The following is a 22109-nucleotide window of genomic DNA, read 5'->3' as shown; positions in this document are numbered from 1 at the left end:
AGTATATTTTTTATATTTTTATGTATTTATTAATTTTTAAAAATATTTTTTCACAAATTTTTTACTTTTTAGATACATTTAAGTAAGGTACATCTAAAAAATTAAAAAAAATGTTTAAAATTTTAAAAATATTCACTAAAAACAAAAAAACACGAAAACCAAAAAACTCAGTTTTTAAAAAACTTAATTCAAAAAACTCAAACCAAACACACTGAACAAATTTATTTTTCAAAAAACATAGTGAGTTAAAAAAATCAATTACAATTTTTTTGGTCAAAATACAATCTAATCATCATCAATAATTGGTATATTATGTGACCCTAATGAGTACAATCCATTTTGTTTTTCAAAAAATACAGTGAGTTAAAAATCAAATCACAAATTAAGTGAATTGATAGTTAAAAAAACACAATAATTTTTTTTTCAAAAAACACAATGAGTTAAAAAAATCAATTATAATTTTTTTTTTTCAAAATACAATCTAATCATTATCAATAATTGGTATTTTAAAAATCAAATCAAAAAAAACCAAATCAAATCACAAATATTTTTATGCTATCTAACTAAAATCATATTTTTTTTTATAAATAATTGTAAAGATTAAATCACATTAAAAAAAAAGACCATTGAACAAACTACAATCAAATCACATTATTCCCATAATAAAAAAAAAATAAATGAAAAAAAGAACCATTGACTAACTATAATCACATTTAAAAAAAAAGAACCATTGAACTAACTACAATCATATTTTTTTCTTTGTGAGTGTTTATGTTTATCTAACTTCAATCATATTAAAAATAAAATTAAAATAGTAAATAAAAAGATTAAATAACATTAAAAAAAACTATTGAACTAACTACAACAATCATATTAAAAAAAAAGAGTCATTGAACAAACTACAATTACATCACATTACAATCACATTTTTTTCTTTATGAGTGTTTATGTTTATTTAACTTCAATCATATTAAAAATAAAATTAAAATAGTAAATAAAAAGATTAAATAACATTAAAAAAAAACATTGAACTAACTACAACAATCATAATTAAAAAAAAACCATTGAACAAACTACAATCATATCATATTTTTCCCATAATAAAATAAATAAATGAAAAAAAATAACTATTAAACTAATTGCAATCACATTAAAAAAAAAAAAACATTCAACTAATTATAATCACATTTTTCTCTTTGTGAGGGTTTATAATTATATTAAAAAATCAAATTATAATTTTTTATTCGCAAGACAAATTACAAATATTTTTATGGGCTATCTAACTACAATATTAAAACAGTAAACAAAATGAAAAGTCAAGAAGGATAAAACAAAAAGAAGACTTACCGTTTGCATACGTGGTCACTGAAGTTGAAAGTGTAGAAGTGAGAAGTCAAGAAGGAGAAAACAAAAAGGAGACTCAATGTTTGCAATAGGTACGTGAAAAGTTAAAAAAAATGTGTGTATTGGAGAAGTTAAAAAGACTTGGAAGAATTTAATAAGTGCTATGTTTTTTTTTTCAAAAAAAATCAAAAAAATTAAAAAATTAAGGTTCAGATATTGGAACTCCCACAAAACTTGTGGGTTAGAGATAGATATAAAAAAATAGATACATATAGATATAAATATTTATATTTGTTTTAAAGTTTTTTTAATATACAAATTATTTGTTTTGGAGAAGATACTGCAGTAATTATGAGAGAAGTCAAAAATTCTTGTGGGTTGAGAAAAGTTAATAAATGTTGCGGTTAATTTTTTTTTTTTTAAAAAACAAAAAATTAGAAAATTAGGATTGGCATATTGGAGCTCCCACAGGCCTTGAGGGTTAGAAACCCCCTTTTGCTTAATATATAGTATAGATAAGCATATAATCAATATAATTAATTTGTTTAATTAAGAAGGTGGTTGTCACAATGGGGGCCCACTATGGGTCTTTATTTTGATGATTCAAACCGTTCAATATGTAAAACTCGCTGAATACTTTATCCTTATAAAAAGTTACATTGATCAGATTAAATTTCTGTTAATAGTAAATATAATTTTCAAAATAAATTATTGACAAAAATCTAATCCGATCAAGTAGTTATCGATATCCGATCAATATAACGAGTTCTACACATTAAATAGTTCTAAGGGTTGGTTTGGGGTACACTATATAATCCATCTTTTTATTTTTTTATCTTTTTTTCATCACATCACCTTTCTATTTTTTTGCACATCTTTTCGTAAAAAGACAAAAAGTGCACTTTTTTAGGACACCCCAAACCAACCCTAATTATCAATGTGATGAGCTCCAACCCTTAATATAATTTATCCACACCAAAAAAAAAAAAAGGTTTGAGAACCACCCAATTATTTATATTTTTGACCTTTTTTAGAGGGTGAATAATATATTTTTAAAATAATATTATATATATTAATTAATATACCAACGGATATAATATAATTTATAATATAATTTTAAATATTTATAATTTATATAATTATAAGATCAATAATAATATAATAACCTTAATTGATGCGTATATTTTTAACCTTAATTGATACGTATATTTTTTACCTTGACGGGTCATTAGCAAGCAACAGGAGGACTTGGTTGTCAACTATGTTATTGGGACCCACCCACGAAACAGCGTGTCCGACCAACACCTAACCAACTGTATCGTTAGTGAGACACGTCAGATATGTGGGTCCGGCGGCGTCAGTCTAAACGCCACCTTTTAATCTGAACCCCTCTCTCTCTCTCTCTCTGTATCTATCTATCTATCTATCTATCGTCTCTGTTCTAATTCTCGTCTATTTCTTTCTCCCCGAAACCCTAATTTCAGTCTCTCTGGATAATTATATTTTATATGAACAGAAGCTGAATTTCATTCCTTAGTTTCAAATTTGGTGTGCGAATGGAGTCCAGGGCTCAAAAAAGCCCATGACCAACCTTTAATGGCCTTTAGCTGTAGTAATTTTGGAAGATGTCCGTTCCAGAGCTGAAAGAGCGCCACATGGCTGCTACGGAGACCGTGAATGATCTCAGAGAACGTTTGAAGCAGAAGCGTCTTCATCTTCTCGACACTGATGGTTCAATTCTCTTTTCTGTGTTGTTGTTGTTGTTCTTTTTTGTGTTAGGTTTTGCTTAGATCTGATGGGTTTTTTTTGCAGTGTCGGGGTACGCGAGGTCTCAAGGGAAAATTCCGGTTAGCTTCGGCCCGACGGATCTAGTTTGTTGCAGGACTTTGCAGGGGCATACCGGGAAGGTAGACTCTTAACATTTTCTGCAACTCCAATTTTATACATTCATGTATATGATGGTGACTGTTTACTTGACTATATTTTGTGTATAATAGAATTGTCAGGGGAAGGACTATGGTATGGCATACCTATGAGTCATAACTACAAAAAACAATAATCATAAACAAATATTTCAAAATAATGTCGTGACGAAAGAATAAAATTAGTCATAACTAAAGAAGAAAATAACGTAACGGTAGGTGAATGTGTATAATAGAATTCTCCTTTGTTTAATGGAGTTTTTTTTTTTTTTTTTTTTTTTTTTTTTTTTTCAGTATAAAATCAATGATTAGGGCTTTTTTTCTTGTGTTTTTGCTTATGCTGTTTCCTATTTGTAGAAATGACTAATACTAATATCTTAAACATATAATTAACCTATGATAAGAAGAAGAAACTAAATTCTCAACTTCTGATTGTGTTTGTGAATTTCACTTTTGGCAAGAGTGATGCTATGCAATCTGACTAAAAGTACCAGGAATGAAGAGCTAAGGAGTTTTGATCTCTGGCTTAGCCTTAAATGCATGTAGTTTTCTCACTGTTAAAATTGCCCTAAGATATCAGTGGTAGTGGCAGAATCAAAGTGGTAAAATTGGAAAGTTATTTTTCGTTTTTTAACATACCCAGAAGCGGTGACATTATTTTTAAGCTTAAAACTAGAAATGAGATAACAGTTGATATATCTCTGCATTGTACATTATTCAATTTATTTGAGGTGCTTTGTTGGTGGGATATATCAAGGACACTCGACAAGACTTGATCCCTTTTTTCTTGATCTGGTTACATGGAATTAATTCTTTTGTGGCTCTATAAGTGCCGCAACTGAATATTTATTGTAATTCATATTTATAAAGTGTGACTCTACGATTTACGTTTGTTGTCACGACGACTGTCTTTTTTCTAGGTTTGAGATTGTATATGTGAAAGATTGACACTAAGCAAGATGCAAGCAGACTTATGCTATTTTGGCCAGGATATGAGAAATGTAATAACTCTCCCCTCCCTCGATTTTATAGTTGCCTTTTTTTTATATCCTAGGAAGATCTCATGTCTGACACAACAATGTTGTCTTGGCAAGAAACATTATTTTATAGGTGTTTAACAGTATGATTCATTATTTTCGGGATCAATTTTTTTGGTCAATATATTAGGATACTGATGGTGCTAAGCTTATCTTAAACCTTTGTTTCATGATATTTCACGAGATAGCCAAGATTTAAAACAATCTCCAAAAGAACCTGACCGATTAGGAACATCTTGAAGGTCTTCCAACATTATCTCCAAGCCTATAGACAAGCATGAATGGCGGACTGTATTTGATGGCTACTTGATATAGTCCGCCATTAATTATCTATTATCAAAATCTTACAATTCGTGATTCGATTCGCAGTTTTTGCAAAATCAATACGAACTATGGATGAATCTATTTTGAAAGTGAATCTCTAGTGAATCGCATGATTCACAATCGATTCAAGATTCGTTTCACTTTTTACAATTCATACAATTCTTGAAATTATCGTGTCCGGCATATTTTGAACTCTTTTTTCCTTCATCTTTTTTGTGAAAATAACATAATACGATTTCTAATAGTGTTTAGCACCAAAATAATTAATATATATACATAATTTGTTATTATTTTAGTGATCATAGAGTTTTTAGTAGGATCTAATTAGATTCAATCAGACCCAATATGTTTTTAACCTTTTTTCTCATTTTTTTTTGTTTTAAAAAATCATAACATATCTTCTAAAAATGTTTAAGACTAAAGTAATTTATACTATGAATTATCTATTGTTATTTCATTAAATTAAATATAGTGTAAGAATTTATGTATTATTGATTGATTGATGTTGTGTGTATTACAAATGGTGAGTGGCTCATTATATAGGAGAGGGTGAGTGTAGTAGGTGAGGAGTAGGTGAGGAGTAGGTGGTGGTAGGTGATGGTAAATTGGTGGTAGGTGATGGTAAATTTTAACAGCCCCCCGCAAACTCAAGGAGGATAGAAACTAACCAACTTGAGTTTGGAGAGAGTAACAAAACAAGAAAATACATAAAAATAAAAGATGATAGGAGACATTGTATGGTCGTGTCAGACCGTTGGTGAAGACACTGAATGGTGGTGTCATAACGTTGTAGAGGACACTGTATAGTGGTGTCATAACGTTGTAGAGGACACTGTATGGTGGTGTCATAACGGTGTAGAGGACACTGGATGGCGGTGTCAGACCGATGTAGAAGACAGTTTATGGGGTCATGTCGGACCGTTGTAGCAGACAATGTTGTGACAGTTGTTGTGACAGTTTACAGAGTCTTGTTGGACCCTTGTAGAAACTAACCGGAATCAATGTCGGGACAGTTTACAGAGTCTTGTCGGACCCGTGTAGAAACGAACCGGAATCAATGTCGGGACAGTTTACAGAGTCTTGTCGGACCCTTGTAAAGCCGCACCCTCAAAAGGTGTGCCCAATCTATCAAAAAGCATGCCATCAAAAGGCGTGCCCAATCCATAAAAAGGCGTGCCATCAAAAGGCGAGCACAAGTCATAAAAAGGTGTGCCGGACATGATGGCGAGGCACGTGAGTGCCTTGGCTGGCGCGCCCGTTTGTCGTCTGGCGTCAAGTGGCGCGCGATACGCGTGGCTGCCTCGGCTATTTAACCAAGGTTGATGCTGAGGCTGAGGCTGAGGCAGACAAAAACTTCTGAAAATCCTCTGAAAAAACTCTTCCTTTGCTGAGAGAGAAACTCGGTAATACTCTGTAACCAACCCGTCTCTGAAACACTCAGCAACATGGCTTCTTCTTCCCGTCCAGCTACCCAGAACATGGCCTCCTCTTCCCGTGGTCTGCTCACGCTCTTTCCAGAATTGAACGAGTCCACAAGAGAAATAACTGGTGCGGTGGCCAGTGAACCTCAACCAAACACCTCTGGTTTTGCTCCGTTGAACTTTCCGATGCGGTCGGTGGAGCAAAAAATGGCGGTGCAAACTGATATTGAGGCCAATCAGTATACTCTGAAGTCATGTGTGGAAACCATGACTGTGGTCACAAACCTGTCGCACCGGCTGCAGAGCAGGACAAATGAGGTGCAACAGTTAAACTTCCAGCTGGCTCTGCTCCAACGCATGTATAAGGATGCGCGAGCAGAGATAAGTGTGCTAAAGACGGAAAATAAGGAGCTGAAGCGGAAGGCCACCGTGATGTTCCGATTTGGAGGTCCGCCATATGCTGCAGTGGAGGAGTATGGGGGAGTGAACGTGCTCGGTGGCGTGGAATACACGGAGGCCGGATTGGCACGGGACACCCAAGATAAAAGTAAGAAGAAGAGACCTGTAGTAGAGTAGAGAAGGGAAAAGAAAAATCCCACTGTGGGTGTGGTTGTGTTGTTTTTTTTTTTTTTTTTTTTTTTTGGTGGTGTAAAATGGTGATCGGGGTGAGCCCCGACATGAATAAAATGAGTTTGGTGTGCAGTCCGTCTTCTTCTTTTGTTTTGTTTTGTTTGTTTGTTTGTTTGTTTGTTTTTTTTTTTTTTTTTTTTGTGTGTTTTATATATGTGGGTGGAAGGGTTGATAAAAAAGGGTCAAAGAGCACATAGAGTCTGAGTAGGTGCATAATAAAAATAATAAAAGGAATGAGTGGAGAGAGGGTTTGATATGTTTAAATAAAAGAAGAGAGTGGGGGTGTGGTGAGAGTGGTGGAATAAATATATATATATATATAAGAAAAATGATGGGAACATTGGCATGTGTTTTCAAACTGTCAAAAGGAAGAGAGAGGTTTGGTGTTAAAGGAAAGGGAATCATGGATATAATTAAAAAGGGTCTAGTGGAGAGAAAGGGACCAAACCACCAACTCTTCTCTGCTGCATAACCGGCAACCACAATTTCAAAAAACAAGCCACGTGAGAAAGTTGTTCCTGTCTTCCCCATATATCAACCAGCTAGCAGACTACAGCTAGACTTGGGAGAAAAGCTGCACCAATAAAAACTCACCACGCACAACGCAGCTTAACATGCGCTGGCAGTGCATGCAACCAAACAACATCCTCTCCATTACATCACAGACACTATAGCGACATCAGCACCCCGACCCGAGGCAATACCGCATGACAATGTTAGTGGTGGAAGGAGCTTCTAGGATTGAAGAAACTTTACCTCAACAACAATGCTAAGCAAGATAACAACCACAAGGTGTCATCGTCCTTCCCTTTGCATAACAGTAGTAACTCTAAATCTCTAAAGAACTTTCTCCATCGAAGCTCAAAATCTTCGAGCTCGATTCTGGAGTCTTCGCTCAGTCTTCCTTTGCTAAAGGACTCAGATAGCGAGTTCGTTTCAATTTCGTCTCGCTTATCTCTTTCGTCCTCATCGTCTGGTCACGAGCACGATGATCTCCCGAGGCTTTCGCTTGATTCCCAGAAGCCTAATCTCAGTCAAAAACCCGATCGTTCTCACAAAGAATCAGAATCCAAACTCCAGCACCCCTAGGGTGCGATTAGTGAAGCGAAGGGCTGCGTCGTCCGAAATCCCCACCGGTACGAGAATCGAACGAAGCCCAAGGCGCAGAGCAACAACGGAATCAACACCTGCTACAGTAGTCCGAGGTGTGTCCGTTGATAGTCCGCGTATGAACTCATCGGGAAAGATCGTGTTCCAGGGCTTAGAGAGAAGCTCAAGCAGTCCAAGTAGCTTCAACAGTGGTCTAAGATTCAAACACAGAGGAATGGAGGGATCATACTCTACCAACGTTAGGATCACTAGAGGGCCGGCGGGCGGCCAAGGCGAGGCTGCCGCCCGCCGGTGAAGCAGAATTACTAGCTTCTCAACCTTGCTCTGATACCATGTAAGAATTTATGTATTATTGATTGATTGATGTTGTGTGTATTACAAATGGTGAGTGGCTCATTATATAGGAGAGGGTGAGTGTAGTAGGTGAGGAGTAGGTGGTGGTAGGTGATGGTAAATTGGTGGTAGGTGATGGTAAATTTTAACATATAGTTAAATATTACATGGGTAAGGTTAGTTATACCTTTTAAATTCTTTTGGACTTTAAAAATAAAAGATCGTAAATAATTATTTCTTATTATTTGGTCATTGTTATTTGGAAAAGTATGAATGTTTATTGTCCAAGTATCAATATTGTTAAATTATTATTATTTTGGAAATTGAGGCCTCATTTGGCAAGTGACTTTTTTAGTCAAAAAGTCACTAAAAAAATCAAAAAGTCAACAACCTATACCAAAAAGTCAAAGATTTTCTTTTCTCTCTACTTCTTGCACATCTTTTCGTAAAAAGTCAAAAAGTCATCTCAAACATACTAGTTTTTTTTAGCTTATATTTTAGCTAAATAGCCAAAAAGTTACTAAATTAGCTTGTTCTCAAACGAGGCCTGAATCTTTGTTTATAGTCTTTATTAAGAATTGTTGATAAGAAATATTTAAAGAAGGGAAAAGGTAAGATAGTGATCTTACATAGGAACCTTTGTTAACTTCTTACTTATTAAACTATGTGATCATTATTCAAAATAATATTTTCATTAATTCAAGTCTAGATATTTTATGGTCATAAGATATATTTATCATTCAAATGTGTTGACATATTTTTCTAAGTAATTTAGAAAAAGTGTCAAAATCTTTATGATTCACGATTTGATTCGCGACTCGGTACAAAATCATTTCAATTCACGATTCGAATCCCGGTTTGACAACTATACTATGTGTGGACTATAGACAGGCTTATCTTAAACCATTGTTTCATGTATCTCACGAGATAGCCAAGATTTAAAACAATGCCTAAAAGAACCTGACCAGTTAAGAACATCTTGAAGGTCTTCTGTCATTTTCTCTGAGCCTATAGACAAGACAAGAATGGCAGATTGTATCTGATGACTAATTTTCTATTTGTATACTATGATCTAATAATTTTCAATCTGATGATTGTATCTGTTCTAATAATGGTAGACTGTATCTGATGACTACTTATTTTTATGCCAAAGAAGAGGCCTTCACTCCTATTTTGAAGGAATCACATATTTTTCTTTGAAGTATGTGCCATGAATTTGTTACTTTATTTGTATCATTTTAATGAGTCAATAAGCTTTCTACAACCTCCTTAGTTGCATGAAGCCAAAGCGATGACGGGTGGGTGATGACACATAGAAGAGTAAGTTTGGGGCTTGGGAGCGCCTATAGGAGCATTTATATGCTTATATATAAATAGAGGCCTTCGCTCCTATGTGAAAGGAATCACATCATGTTTCTTTGAAGTATGTGTCATAAATTTGTTACTTTATTTGTATCATTTTAATGAGTCAGTAAGCTTTCTACTACCTCCTTAGTTGCATGAAGCCGAAGCAATGATGGGTGATTAATGACACACATAGAAGAGTCTAAGTTTGGGATTTGGGAGCGTCTTAAATGCTTATATATAAATATATTGTAAAAAAAATAAATTGCTAATTAAACATGAATAGATATTGAGATTGGTGTCAATTACAATTTTCTTTTTTTGCAAGTATATAAATATTATGTAAATAAATAAAATAAAATAAATCTAATGCTTGCTACAACTTTTCTCTTGCTTCATAGATTTTCGTTTTCTTTTTTTCTTTTTCTTTTTTCTTTTTTTTTTTCTTTTTGGAATTCATACATTCGAAAGTTTCCATCTTTGTTTGGAATTGGAACTTTTTTTTTTTTTTTTTTTATGGGAATATGGTTGTACTAGGTTGTTTCTTTGAATCATGGAATTATTGTTTTGGAACAGACTCATCACCTCCAAGGGGTTCATGCAACTAAGGTTACCCCTTACTGGATATTAGGGAGTTAGGTTATTTAACTCACCAGCAAAAAAAGGGTATTTAGTTCATTTAATGTTCTAAATTTTTACTACATGTTATTTTTTTATTTTCAATTTTGTTAATTCATTGTAAAAGTTCAATTAGTAACCATGCTTATTGTTGTTTTGTGAAATGGCACTACATTTATTGCCTAGTCATTGCAGAATCTTAGGTGTTACAAGATTGAAAATGACTAGACATTCAACTTTATTTATGGTATCTAAATTTGCATTAGGTTCTGATTTCACTATTTTCGTTTCCCTTTTTATTCTTTTGGGTTATTTAATATAGATGGGAGGCATTAGGACTACTTCGGCGATTTAAGTACAAATATTGGAGTGTCCAGGGTTTTTGTTTTTGTGTTTATTTTTTGTTTGCTTTTTCAATTATGTATATTATAAATGAAAGGAGCATAAATGTAGATGTATACCACAATCCACGAAGATGGGGAGGATCTAGTGACTGTAACCTTTGTAACACTGATATCTATCTCTACATCTTAGTTTCTTTTTATTTTTATATTTTACTTTTCATCAGTATAATGCTTAGTATTGCATAGAAAGAAACTATGTCATGTATTATATAATTCGTTTCTTTGGAGAGCCATGCATTTTACCCTTTTCATCTATTGCATGGCAAACAGAGATAGTCACCACCATAGACCTACCAAAAGCTAGCGAGTTTTATTTCAGCTTTGTGAAAAGCAGATTGTGTGCTTTCCATTTTCTTATTGATGAGGTCATCTACAAATTATTTTTGTCCAGTATTTCTTTTTCTAGGATGGGAAACAAAGTAATCAAGTTTTATAAAAAGCATATGGATTGGGAATCTCTCAAGAGGAAAAAGAAACTACAAGATGCAAGGGCTATGGCAAAAGGATAAAGACAAAGTGGATATAAGGTGAAAGTCCTTACAAACACGCCAGAGTTCTCCTCAAGGAGTATAATAGTGATCCTAGAACTTTACTTCACAAGAAAGATAGAATATACCTCCACCACTGTGCAAATGGAGAGCCTAGTGCTTAATCAAGAAGTTGTTCTCATTCCCTAGTCTTGCTATCAACTTAGTCTTAGCTACTAAGGTATTCCAAGGCTCCACCTCTAATTTTCAAATTAAAGTACTTTGCCTAGATATATCAAGCATGCCCTGGTACACCCAATGGCCATGATTCACCCACGATCAAATACTTGGTCGTTCTCAATGATGAAGGTTTGGGAGGCTTTTTGAAAGAGCTGGAACCTTAGCTTTGAAGGTCCTATTCATGGGCATGCTTATTGCTAAGAGTGCATTACCAATTTTAAGCTTAACGATGACAACGGCTTCCATTTTTAGTGGATTGTTTTGTTCTATTAGTCATTCGATTTAATTTCCTGATAAATTTGAAGTTATTATTGAATTTAAATAATTAATTTGAAGTCCTATATATTATTGCTTTTATAGCATAAGTGGACCAACGTTACAGTTTTTAAGGGAGCATTTTGATGATGCTCAAAATTTGTATGAATGGGTCAGGATCCATAACTGATTGTGCATGATTATTGTAAGACCGATAGTCTCACAAACTTGGCCAATTCTATGGTACACACCATTTAATGCAAGTAATGCCCGAAAGTCATGATGGTTATGGCTTGAAGTGGTGATGGATCCACCTATAGTCAGAACAAAGTGGGGCCAACTTTAGTTAAAACCCACAGTGGTGTTTGGTTTGGATTTGGATCCTCTCTCCAACTTTTCCCTGTTAGTATCGTATGGAAGTTAAAAAAATGAATGACACATGGCCACTGAGGGATTTAATGACTGAGATGTAGCCATGATAGGAAGCAAGGTTTTAAAAAGCGGCCGCAACCGTTACGTAACGCCGTTACGTAACGGTTTTGGTGGTTACCGTTACCCGTTACGGCCGCTTTTGCAGTGTGATTGAGATTCACAGGTGTGTCGGCCGTAGCGGCTGCCGTAGCAGTCGTAATGGTGCCATAACAGTCGTAACGGCCTGTTATGCACTGTTATGCACTGTTACGTAACGGTTCCAAATTGTTTCTTTCGCAAAAACAGACAAAAAAAGCTAAAAATGGGAGAAGAGGGATAGAGAGAAAAGGGAAGATAAAGAGAGAAAATGGAGGAGCAAGAAATAGAAAGAGAGAAGAGGGAAGATGAACATGCTATTGATTTGTTGAAGCTGTAAGACCTATGCTATTCTATTCAGCTACTATCACTCAACTATTTTGTTTGTATGTGTCTATCTATATATTGTTTGATAATAATAATAATAATAATAATAATAATAATAATAATAATAATAATAATAGGTGTGGTCATTATCTATTTAGCTTAGTTAAAATATGTATATATATATATATATATATATTTAGGCTCTTATTTATTCTCTTACTTTTGTCATTGTTTATCTTATATATAATAGTTAGTGATTGATTTTTTGTATAATATAAAGTCATTAATTATTAAAATAAAATGTAAAAAACTCAGTTTATAGTGATTTAAAAATATGAAATATATTAGATTATACTTAAAAATTTACAAAAATTGATCAATATTTATTTTAAACCCAATATATATGATCATGGGAAAAAAATATGCGTATCAGTAAATTTTTTTCAAATTGTGCAAAAAATAAAAAAATTCACGGTTCTGGTTACCGCAACCGTTACGCTACAGCCTTTACACCCCGCAACCGCAACCGCGCCACCGCCACCGTTACGGCGACCGCAACCGCTTTTCAGAACCTTGATAGGAAGTCAAACTGTATATCTAAATGGCACCATTTTTTATCATCAACTGCAAATTCACAGTGGGCCCAACTCACAATGCATGTAATGAATGAAAAAAATAAAGTAGAACAATGATTAAAAAATAAAAAATAAAAAATAAATGGAAAATTATTCTTAAACTACTTTTTTAAATGTATACATTCATATATATAATTTAATTAAAATTATCACATATATTATTTAAATTATAACAAGTCAGATTTTTTTCTCATAAAAAATGATTCATAACATTTGTCTTACAAATAATTTATGTCAGAACATAACCAGTTTAATTCTTAACTTTCACTTTAAAAGTGTACATCATAGATTTGTTATTGGTAATTTTTATCAATAAAGTAACATAAGGTAGTCACTTTAGATCATAAATTACATCACATGATACTCTTAAAGTATTTACTGGAATATTTACTTTAAACAAGATATTTTTCTTTTCTTTTTTTTTAATTTTATTTAAATTTATTTTTCTAATTTTTTGAAATTAAAAATTATTAATTACTTTATAATTAATACAAACGAATGACTTATGTGACGACATAAAATTTTTAAATAATTAATTAAATTATTTGTGTATATATTTATATACATACATATATAATGATAATTATTTAAAATATGTTGTAACGTATGTAAGAAAAAAAAATCTTATTGTATTATAAAAATTAGGCAAAATCCATACACCCTTGAAATGGTATTTCATAAGAAACTTATTTTTTTTGTAATGGAAAATTGTAAATATTGTGATGTGTTACATTAGTTTGTAATAAATATTACAATTAATGAATTTATAGTGTGTAGCCTAAAGTAAAAGTTACAAATCATTCTGATTATATTATTTTTTGATAAATGGGTGTCCAGACCAAACTTATACGCATCTCGACTAATCCCGCGCTCCTGAAGTTAACGACCGGGTAAACCTCCAGTGGCCCCAAAGTTTTGGGATGTTTGGCTTTCGTGGGATTCAACCCTCCATTATGATTATATTATTAATATTATTAATGATATGGTGTAAATGTTACGAATTATTTATAATAAAAAAATATTACAAATCATTTAAAAAAAAATAGACTTGTTCTATTTATTATAAAATGTTATGATTATATTATATATGTGGTGGTAATGTTAAAAGTACATATGGTAGTAGTTCTAAAAAAATATAATTTAAAATAAATATATGTAATAATTTTAATTAAATTACTCATTAGATGCATTGTGAGCTGAGCCTACTGTGAATTTGCAGTTGATGATGAAAAATGGTGCGGTTTAGACATTATACGGTTTGGCTTCCAATCATGGTTTCATCTCGGCCATTAAATCCCTCAGTGGCCATGTGTCATTTATTCTTTTAACTTCCATATGATACTGACAGGGAAAAGTTGGAGAGAGGATCCAAATCCGTTTGGTTATGGCCCAAAGTGGTCTTGGGATTGTGTCTCAAAGTGGTGTTGGTTATCTTCAAAGTGGTAGGTGCCTACAAGGCGTGCACCTTGATGTGTGCATTAGTGCGAGGCATTCAAAAAATGCACCAAGGCATCACTTTTTGGGAGCAACACTAAGTCTCTGTTGGGTGGAGCTTTGGAACGTTAATTCTAGAGCTTGATTTGAATATGATGTTTGTTTACGATTTTTCAAAATTAATTCCACGCTCACTTTTGAAAACGCGGTCGAAGGCGGGAAAATTTGGACTAACCGGTCGTCTTCCTACCGAATGTCCCATCGGTCGTTCGGCCGGTTGACCGGCTAATTGACCGGAACAGTGCAAATTTTTTTTTTTTTTTTGGCAATTGACACATGTTAATTTTTATATATTCAATAAAAAAAAAATTCCGAATTTTTTAGAACTTTTTTTGAGTTTTAATAGAATTTTGAGTTGTGCGTTTGGTTATGAGTTGTAAGTTTTTGTATCAAATATCATGTCACATCAAAAATTCCCCACTTAATTCAAAATTCATTCACCAAACAAATTTTCTGCAATCAAATCATAATTCCAAAACTCACAAACTCAAAATACAACTATATTCTCAAATCATATTTAGAAAATTCTACCAAACGCAATCTAATTGAGTGGTCGCCTCAATCGATGAGGTGTTTGCCTCAGACTCGCATCAAGCGCTTTTCACGCTTAAGCGCTAGAGGCGTGCATGAGGTTTTAAAAAAAAAAGGAAAAACAGAGATTGAGACGATCGACCTACCATTCTTCTCCAAATGGCTCGGTTTTGACAGAGACGACCAACCGTAGTCTTCACTTTACCTTTGCTTTCGCCTAAGATTGAGACAAATGACATTCTCCTCTCCAAACGACGTGGGTTACACGATGACTTCGACTGAGACGATCTCTCTCTCTCTCTCTCTTTTTTTGTTTCCATCATTTCCTTGTTTTGTGCCGTTCTCTACTTCTTTGACTGAGAATCATTTAATAATATTTTTTTTCATAGCTTTACAATGGTCGTCTCTGTGTTGTTTTATAGTTTCAATAATTTCACTCTTTCAAGTGTCTTTTTTCTTTTCTTTTTTTACTTTGTTGCCTATTTTTTGTTCTTCTCTTTACAGTGCAGTGTTGCTGACAATTATTATTAAAAAAAAATTATTTTTATGCCTAGAATGGTTATTTTGAATTTTAATTGCTATTTATTTTTTCGAAAATAAAATATTCAAAACTCAAAATGCGTACGCCTCACCACCTTGAGGCTTACACCTCACCTCGTCAAAGATAAAACATCTCGCCTTGCATTTTCACCTTTAAAAAAACTTTGTGCGCATGGTATGAACCCAAAAGGGGTGTATACTGTAGCACAACCCACAAACTAAGATGATGTGAATTTTTCTATTTAGATTCCAATGGCTTATCAACCAAAAGAAATATAATAAAAAAAAGAAAAAGAAAAAAAGGGAAGAAGAGATAAAATTTATGATAGTTCTTTACATAAACTAACACACCGGGATGCATTTCACTTATATTTTGTTAACCACTTGACATCGTGTCATTGGTTAGATATGTTTGGTTTTGTGTTGTGTTGTGTTGGATTGGATTGGATTGGATTGGTGCCTATATGCAGTGACCATATGCAACATAACTAATGTCTAAGAAGTCGTTGGCTTTTACTTTCACTTTCTTGTTGTTTGTCCCTTTTAACTACTACTTGAATGAGAAGCCGATGAAAATAATAAATGATTGACATGCTGACATTTTTATTTATGATAGGGTGAAGTTTCATCTTAATTTCGTAGGAAATTTTGTAGGTTTATTCACTGGACTGGACTCCTGAAAAGAATCGCATTGTTAGTGCATCTCAAGATGGGAGGCTAATAGTGTGGAATGCTCTCACAAGCCAGAAAACTCATGCCATAAAGTTACCTTGTGCATGGGTCATGACATGTGCCTTCTCTCCTACTGGTCAGTCTGTTGTATGTGGTGGCCTTGATAGCGTATGCTCCATCTTCAATCTGAATTCTCCCACTGACAAGGACGGGAACCTACCTGTATCAAGAATGCTTAATGGGCACAAGGGTTATGTTTCCTGTTGCCAGTATGTTCCAGATGAAGACACTCACCTAATAACAAGTTCTGGTGATCATACGTGTGTTTTATGGGATATAACTACCGGCCTGAGAGCTTCTGTTTTTGGAGGTGAATTCCAATCTGGGCACACTGCTGACGTGCTGAGGTATTTTTGGTTATTTCCAAATTGACATTGACATAATTTTGTTCTCTCTCTTATTGATAGAAATACTTCTACAATTTAAAACCTCTTCTTTGTAATGGCACATGGTCGAAGGACATGCATACATATTCAAGTTGCACTTTGAATTTATAATACATACTTACTAAATTTTATTGCATGTGATTTGAGTCTTCATGTGACAATTTTTATCCCGAGAAAGGAAGAGGTAATCAAATTTCTATAGTGCAGATAGACAGCATATTGCAATCAATTTCTCTGCCTGCCTGCCATGGACAGCCTAATGGTTTTCTGAAAGAAAGCTTCAAAGGTTTCAATACTTGATTGCTTGGATATTCTGTCATAACCATGCCCTAAGAAGCGCAAACATGGACACATGACACGACAATGACACAAATTTTCAAAAAATGCAGGACACGACGCGTTGGGGATACATGCAAAACATATAATTTTATATATTTATTATATGTCATATTTCAAATATTTAATATGTATTTTATGTCAAATATTTAATTTTATCAAATTTATCTACTTTAGATATGCTATTTTCGTAAAAAAATTATAAATTTTTATTTTTTATGAAAAAATAGTCCTTAGCGTGCTCTTAATGTGTCCCCAGTGTGTCCCTAGCATGTCCCAACATGTCCAACTCTTTTCAACATGTCCAGCGTGTGTCCGTGTCCGACTATGTGAGGTGTCCATGCTTCATAGACCATACCTATGTTACAAACTATCACTAGAATTGGTGACCCTTATGTGTTCTGCTACTATGCAGCTATGCTAAAGTGCTTTGAGCAATTTATCCATTACAGATATAATCTGTATTTTACTAATAGTGGGTTGCTGATGTTACCAGAGAGTAGAGCAAGAGTGAGAGCCAGGGCTCTGGCGTGCACATAACACTTTATAAATATAGAAGTTTACCATGTTCCATGAACATTGTCGTCAGAGGCTATCCATATCCCCACTATGCTCAATCTTAAGTACTATCTTGTATTGTATGATTCCTGTATGGAAGTTGGTCTGATAAAGTTGTCTTTCAAATATCTGTGGAAATAGTATCATAGTATGTACCTTAATACTTTTTCCCCCATGAAAAAGAATGTGATTTGTCTGTTGTTTCTATGCTTCTAAGAAACGTGGACACTTCTAAGGTGGTGATATGTCCAAGTTGGACATCCACACTCGTTGGATACTACTTTTCAACACGTGTTTGACACAGATCCACAAGTGTTGTTTTTCACAAAAAAAAAGACCTAGACATGCTTTGGACACTAGGTTTACACCTATCCATAGCTTAGACACACATGAAACACATTATAATTTTAAATAAAATAACTTAGGATCCAGGGATAAAGAAAAACAATGTTGATTTATACCTGTTAATCCTTCTTTTAAACTTCAGAAATTAGTGTCTTTTTAAGATCTTTGAAAGAAATATAAAATTATATATTTTTGCCTGTCTCTTGTGTTGGGTTTGGATTTTTTTAAATTTTGTGTAGGTGTGATGTCTGTGTCCGTGCTTCTTAACTCTGCCTTTATATATATTATGTTTCAGTGGTTTCTAAAACTAGGGTTTCTTATAATGTTATCATCTCATATTCTTTCAGTGTCTCTATCAGTGGATCAAACTCAAGAATGTTTGTGTCTGGTTCTTGTGATGCAACTGCCCGATTGTGGGACACTCGTGTTGCTAGTCGAGCAGTCCGGACATTTCATGGTCATGAGGGAGATGTTAATGTTGTGAAGTTCTTCCCAGATGGAAATAGATTTGGAACTGGTGCAGATGATGGAACTTGCAGGTTATTTGACATTAGGACTGGGCACCAGCTCCAAGTATACTATCAGCAGCATGGTGATAATGATGTCCCCCCTGTGACTTCCATAGCTTTCTCCATATCAGGCCGGCTTCTCTTTGTCGGGTACTCCAATGGCGATTGCTATGTATGGGACACTTTACTGGCAAAGGTACATTGCTCTTCCATCTTAGGTGCAATCCTCATGCATTTACCTTCATTATGTTAATGTACCTTGCAAGCTGCTGGTCAGTATGTACCTACTCCTCGAAACATATTATTTATTTATTTCTGTGTGGTTATGGTTTGTGACATTGTTTTTGAGATTCCTCATGCTATTGTTTGGCCTAGAATTTGGTTGAACTTACAATCCCCAGCTTGTTTTATCATGTAAGTAATTTTGTTTTATCAAAAAAATAAAAATAGAACATAAAAAGAACAAGAAACACCTGTAAAGTGGACGCAGAGGTTCTTGAATTTCCTTCACCCTAGGTTAATTGTATGTGTCTGGACAACAGCTGCTTCAAATGAGGTGTCATGATGTAAAAATCAGCTTCTATTATCTGAGTAAGAGAATGCTGCCCCTTTTTTTTTTTTTTCAAGTCAAATTTGACATTGTGGGTACATATTACTTCTCCAAAAAAACTAATGAAAACTAAATGAATAAGCAATTGTGAAACTTGCATTTCCAAGTTTATTCTCTTCCATACCCACCCACACTTTTCCTCCTTATTTCTTATGCGGTATTTGCTTAAGTTGCTTTTTCCATTCTAGGTGGTTTTGAACTTGGGATCTCTTCAAAACTCACATGAAAGTAGGATCAGCTGCTTGGGTTTGTCAGCTGATGGGAGTGCCTTATGCACAGGAAGTTGGGATACAAATCTGAAGGTGAGTCTATTTCCAACATTGGCTATGTTATTTCACCTTATATATTGTAATATGATTGAAAGAAAATATTTTATAAAATTTCTTAAATTGCATTATATGTGTTGGCAACCAGCTCAACTTCATGATTTGTTACTTGATGCAGGGATGCAAAGAAATTAAAAATATATATATATAAGGAAGAATGTAATTTGATTTTTTTTTTTTTTGGGTGAACTAAGTAGCATAGACATAGACGCAACACGACATAGCATAGAAATGCCACAACAAATTCTTAACAAGTGGAAAACAAACATGGTGGTATATAAAGATATATCTTTGTATGAGCAAATATTATTTATTTATTTTTGATAAGCATATGGTACGATTGGTTGTGTGCATATAAGCCTCTTGGTCACCCTCCCTTTGCGCGTGTTTGCAAAAGTGAGTTTTATCGAAGGGATTTGTATCATTTGGTATCATAACCAACCAACGTGTCTAGTATGGGATTTGACCTTAGTTGCACATGGAGAGGAGCGGGGCTGGGGGCGGGGCCATGTATATATTTATTTATTAAATACATAAAGATATTTTAACAATTATTTTTTTATTGCTTAGTTATAATATATGTATTAAAATATGAATAAATATTGGAGATTGATATCAACTATAAAGTGTAAATAAATATTACTAGAATAAATAAGTTTGAATTGTTTTTCTTTTTGTTTATATGAGACTTTTATGTTTTAGAGGTTTATATTTCAGTTGGGAGTAAAGAGTGTAATCAGATTTCTTAGTAAGAAACGTCACTCAAGTAGAAGGTTCCTGCTGCTAAGGATTAGACTCACCTATGTGAGTATGAGGTCAGATCAGTATGGCTTTGCGGTTCGAACCACAGAAGGAGTGACTTATAGACTGGATTAAGATATCTAATTAGTCGAATTCTAATAGTTGAGTGGAACCACAAGGATGGTGGTATGTTACGATCCCACATTAGTTAATGTCAGTTACAAAGCATGCCAAAAATTCAACGTTGAGGGGCACTTATTAATCACAACATTGAAATTTTTTTCCCCCATAACAAGCAACAATGAAATGTTATTAAACTTAAAACATTCTTTTTATTGTTTTGTCAATTGGTGAGATATAATATTACAATTATCATGAGAATTACATCAATATGGTAGAAAAATTTACAACCAACAACCCCATAATAGGAAAGAAATGATCTATTGATTCAATTTTTGCCGTTGACCTCCCAGTTAGGAGTGTACAAGAATGGCCAAAAGAATAGAATAGGACACTTTCAAAATTTTATAAATACAAAAGACTTTTACATGATTTAAGGAGAGGCACTACTACAATTTTATGGGGGATAAATAATACATAATCTAAGGTAAATAATAATAATAATAATTTTTATGTATAGGGGGATTAGTAGAAATATCAAAAGTTTAGGAGGGCACAAAAGATATCATTGGACAGTTTTTGATATTGTGTATCAACAACTGCGTAATAATGAAGATGAAACTAGACACATTGTATGCATGATTATATGTTCTGCTACCATTATAGTCTTGGCATGTGTTCATTGGACAACTGAATCACGGATGCAATACTACTTCCTTTCTTTTCTTCTGTAAAATAGAGTTTGGACTTGTGTACTCTTCCTATATTCAAGAGTGTTTGGGAGTCCTCTTGTTAAGTGTTGTTGGATAAGTGTAAGAGATTTGTCTGCCAATTGTCCTAAACTATGAAATTTATTTATTACATCCAAGCAGTGTAGGAATTCCCTGGCAGTTAGAATTTGATGCTTTGATTGACTTGAAAATTCCGTAACTTTTGACTAAAGATGTAGAGGCGAGAGAGAGTTAGGTGTTTACTATACACTCTGGAACATGTTTTTTTATCACTATGTATGCATGCAATTATTTTAAATATATGTTCAATTAATTTCATACAAGTGCAATTTACTTTCCATCATTGTTCTTTTAGTACTTTTTTTTTTCAAATGATTATCTTTTTATCATATGTACATAATGACAATCATGGCACATGTAGTAGTTATAGAGCTAAAACCAAATAAATTAAATTTATTTTTTATTTTTTTGTCCTTGTAATTCCTGGTACATCTCTTTTGTTTGCAGATTTGGGCTTTTGGTGGGCATAGGCGAGTGCTGTGAGTAGTTGTGGTCTAAAGAAGGTTCATCTGAGTTGCCTTGGCATTACAGACCCATGGTAGTTCTTGTCTTCCCTTTTTTTTTATTATTATTATTATTATTATTTTTTTAATGTTTTTTCTTGTAAAACCTTTTGTATCTTATTAAGGTGACTCTGTTTTCAGAAACCAAAATCTTGTACTGTTTAATCTTGAAATACCATTTTAGGTATAGGGAGAAAAAAGCGTATATAGTCTTTAGAATAATGCTATATGCACCAATTAGTGTACCAACTAGCATACCAATTGATGATGTGACATAATTTAAGAAGTTTTTGGTATTTGTAATGTAATTAATGAGTGGGGTCAATAATAATATCATAACTAGTGTTGGTACATTAGTTAGTACACTAATTGGTGCATGCAGCACCACCGTAGTCTTTAAGAAGTTGGAAGTGGAAAACCTGGTTTGTCAATTTGCCTGCTTCTTCTTCGTGTCGTTATTTCAGTTCTTAGCTTAATGACTGGTGCCATTTCATTTGGATAGAATTACTGTTCCTCCACCTTTGACGATTAGGGAGGATAGACAGGAGGCCCTCGACGATGTTAGCCATAGCTCAAAAGTGAAAATGATATACAAGCTCACTTTTTAAATTTAATGACGTATAAGTGATGTGATTAGTTGATTATTACGAAAAATATGTGTGAGAGAGA

The 22109-nt window shown here is 33.6% G+C and overlaps 1 protein-coding gene and 1 pseudogene across 2 annotated transcripts; both read left to right on the top strand.

Moving 5' to 3' along the window:
• The first annotated feature begins 2708 nt into the window (after positions 1 to 2708).
• LOC114316960 (guanine nucleotide-binding protein subunit beta-2) lies at positions 2709 to 21584 on the top strand. 2 transcript variants are annotated; one of them, XM_082920464.1, is made up of 7 exons: positions 2746 to 3075; positions 3157 to 3251; positions 4187 to 4267; positions 16138 to 16562; positions 18188 to 18545; positions 19148 to 19261; positions 21385 to 21584. In XM_082920464.1, the coding sequence occupies exons 3-7, from the start codon at positions 4226 to 4228 to the stop codon at positions 21418 to 21420; spliced, it is 975 nt and encodes a 324-aa protein (XP_082776590.1). In that variant the 5' UTR covers positions 2746 to 3075; positions 3157 to 3251; positions 4187 to 4225; the 3' UTR covers positions 21421 to 21584. The 2 variants fall into 2 exon arrangements, with proteins under 2 accessions (XP_028119465.1, XP_082776590.1); XM_028263664.2 differs by lacking the exon at positions 4187 to 4267 and having other exon boundaries at positions 2709 to 3075.
• Positions 7007 to 8148, top strand: LOC145820818 (uncharacterized; annotated as a pseudogene).
• Positions 21585 to 22109: the final 525 nt, after the last annotated feature.

Source organism: Camellia sinensis, chromosome 3 (genome assembly GCF_055761805.1).
Source record: "Camellia sinensis isolate YWXY chromosome 3, ASM5576180v1, whole genome shotgun sequence".
Classification (NCBI taxonomy): domain Eukaryota; kingdom Viridiplantae; phylum Streptophyta; class Magnoliopsida; order Ericales; family Theaceae; genus Camellia; species Camellia sinensis.
The sequence above is the reverse complement of the archived record's forward strand: the minus strand, read 5'-3'. Positions and strand labels throughout refer to the sequence as shown.

What these genes read in the sequence shown, in the direction of transcription:
- LOC114316960 (XM_028263664.2), top strand. Translation starts at nt 2,970, where the DNA reads ATGTCCGTTCCAGAGCTGAAAGAGCGCCACATGGCTGCTACGGAGACC. An exon ending in CACACTGCTGACGTGCTGAG is followed by an intron (nt 16,563 to 18,187) that starts GTATTTTTGGTT and finishes ATATTCTTTCAG; the next exon opens with TGTCTCTATCAGTGGATCAA. An exon ending in GGGACACTTTACTGGCAAAG is followed by an intron (nt 18,546 to 19,147) that starts GTACATTGCTCT and finishes TTTCCATTCTAG; the next exon opens with GTGGTTTTGAACTTGGGATC.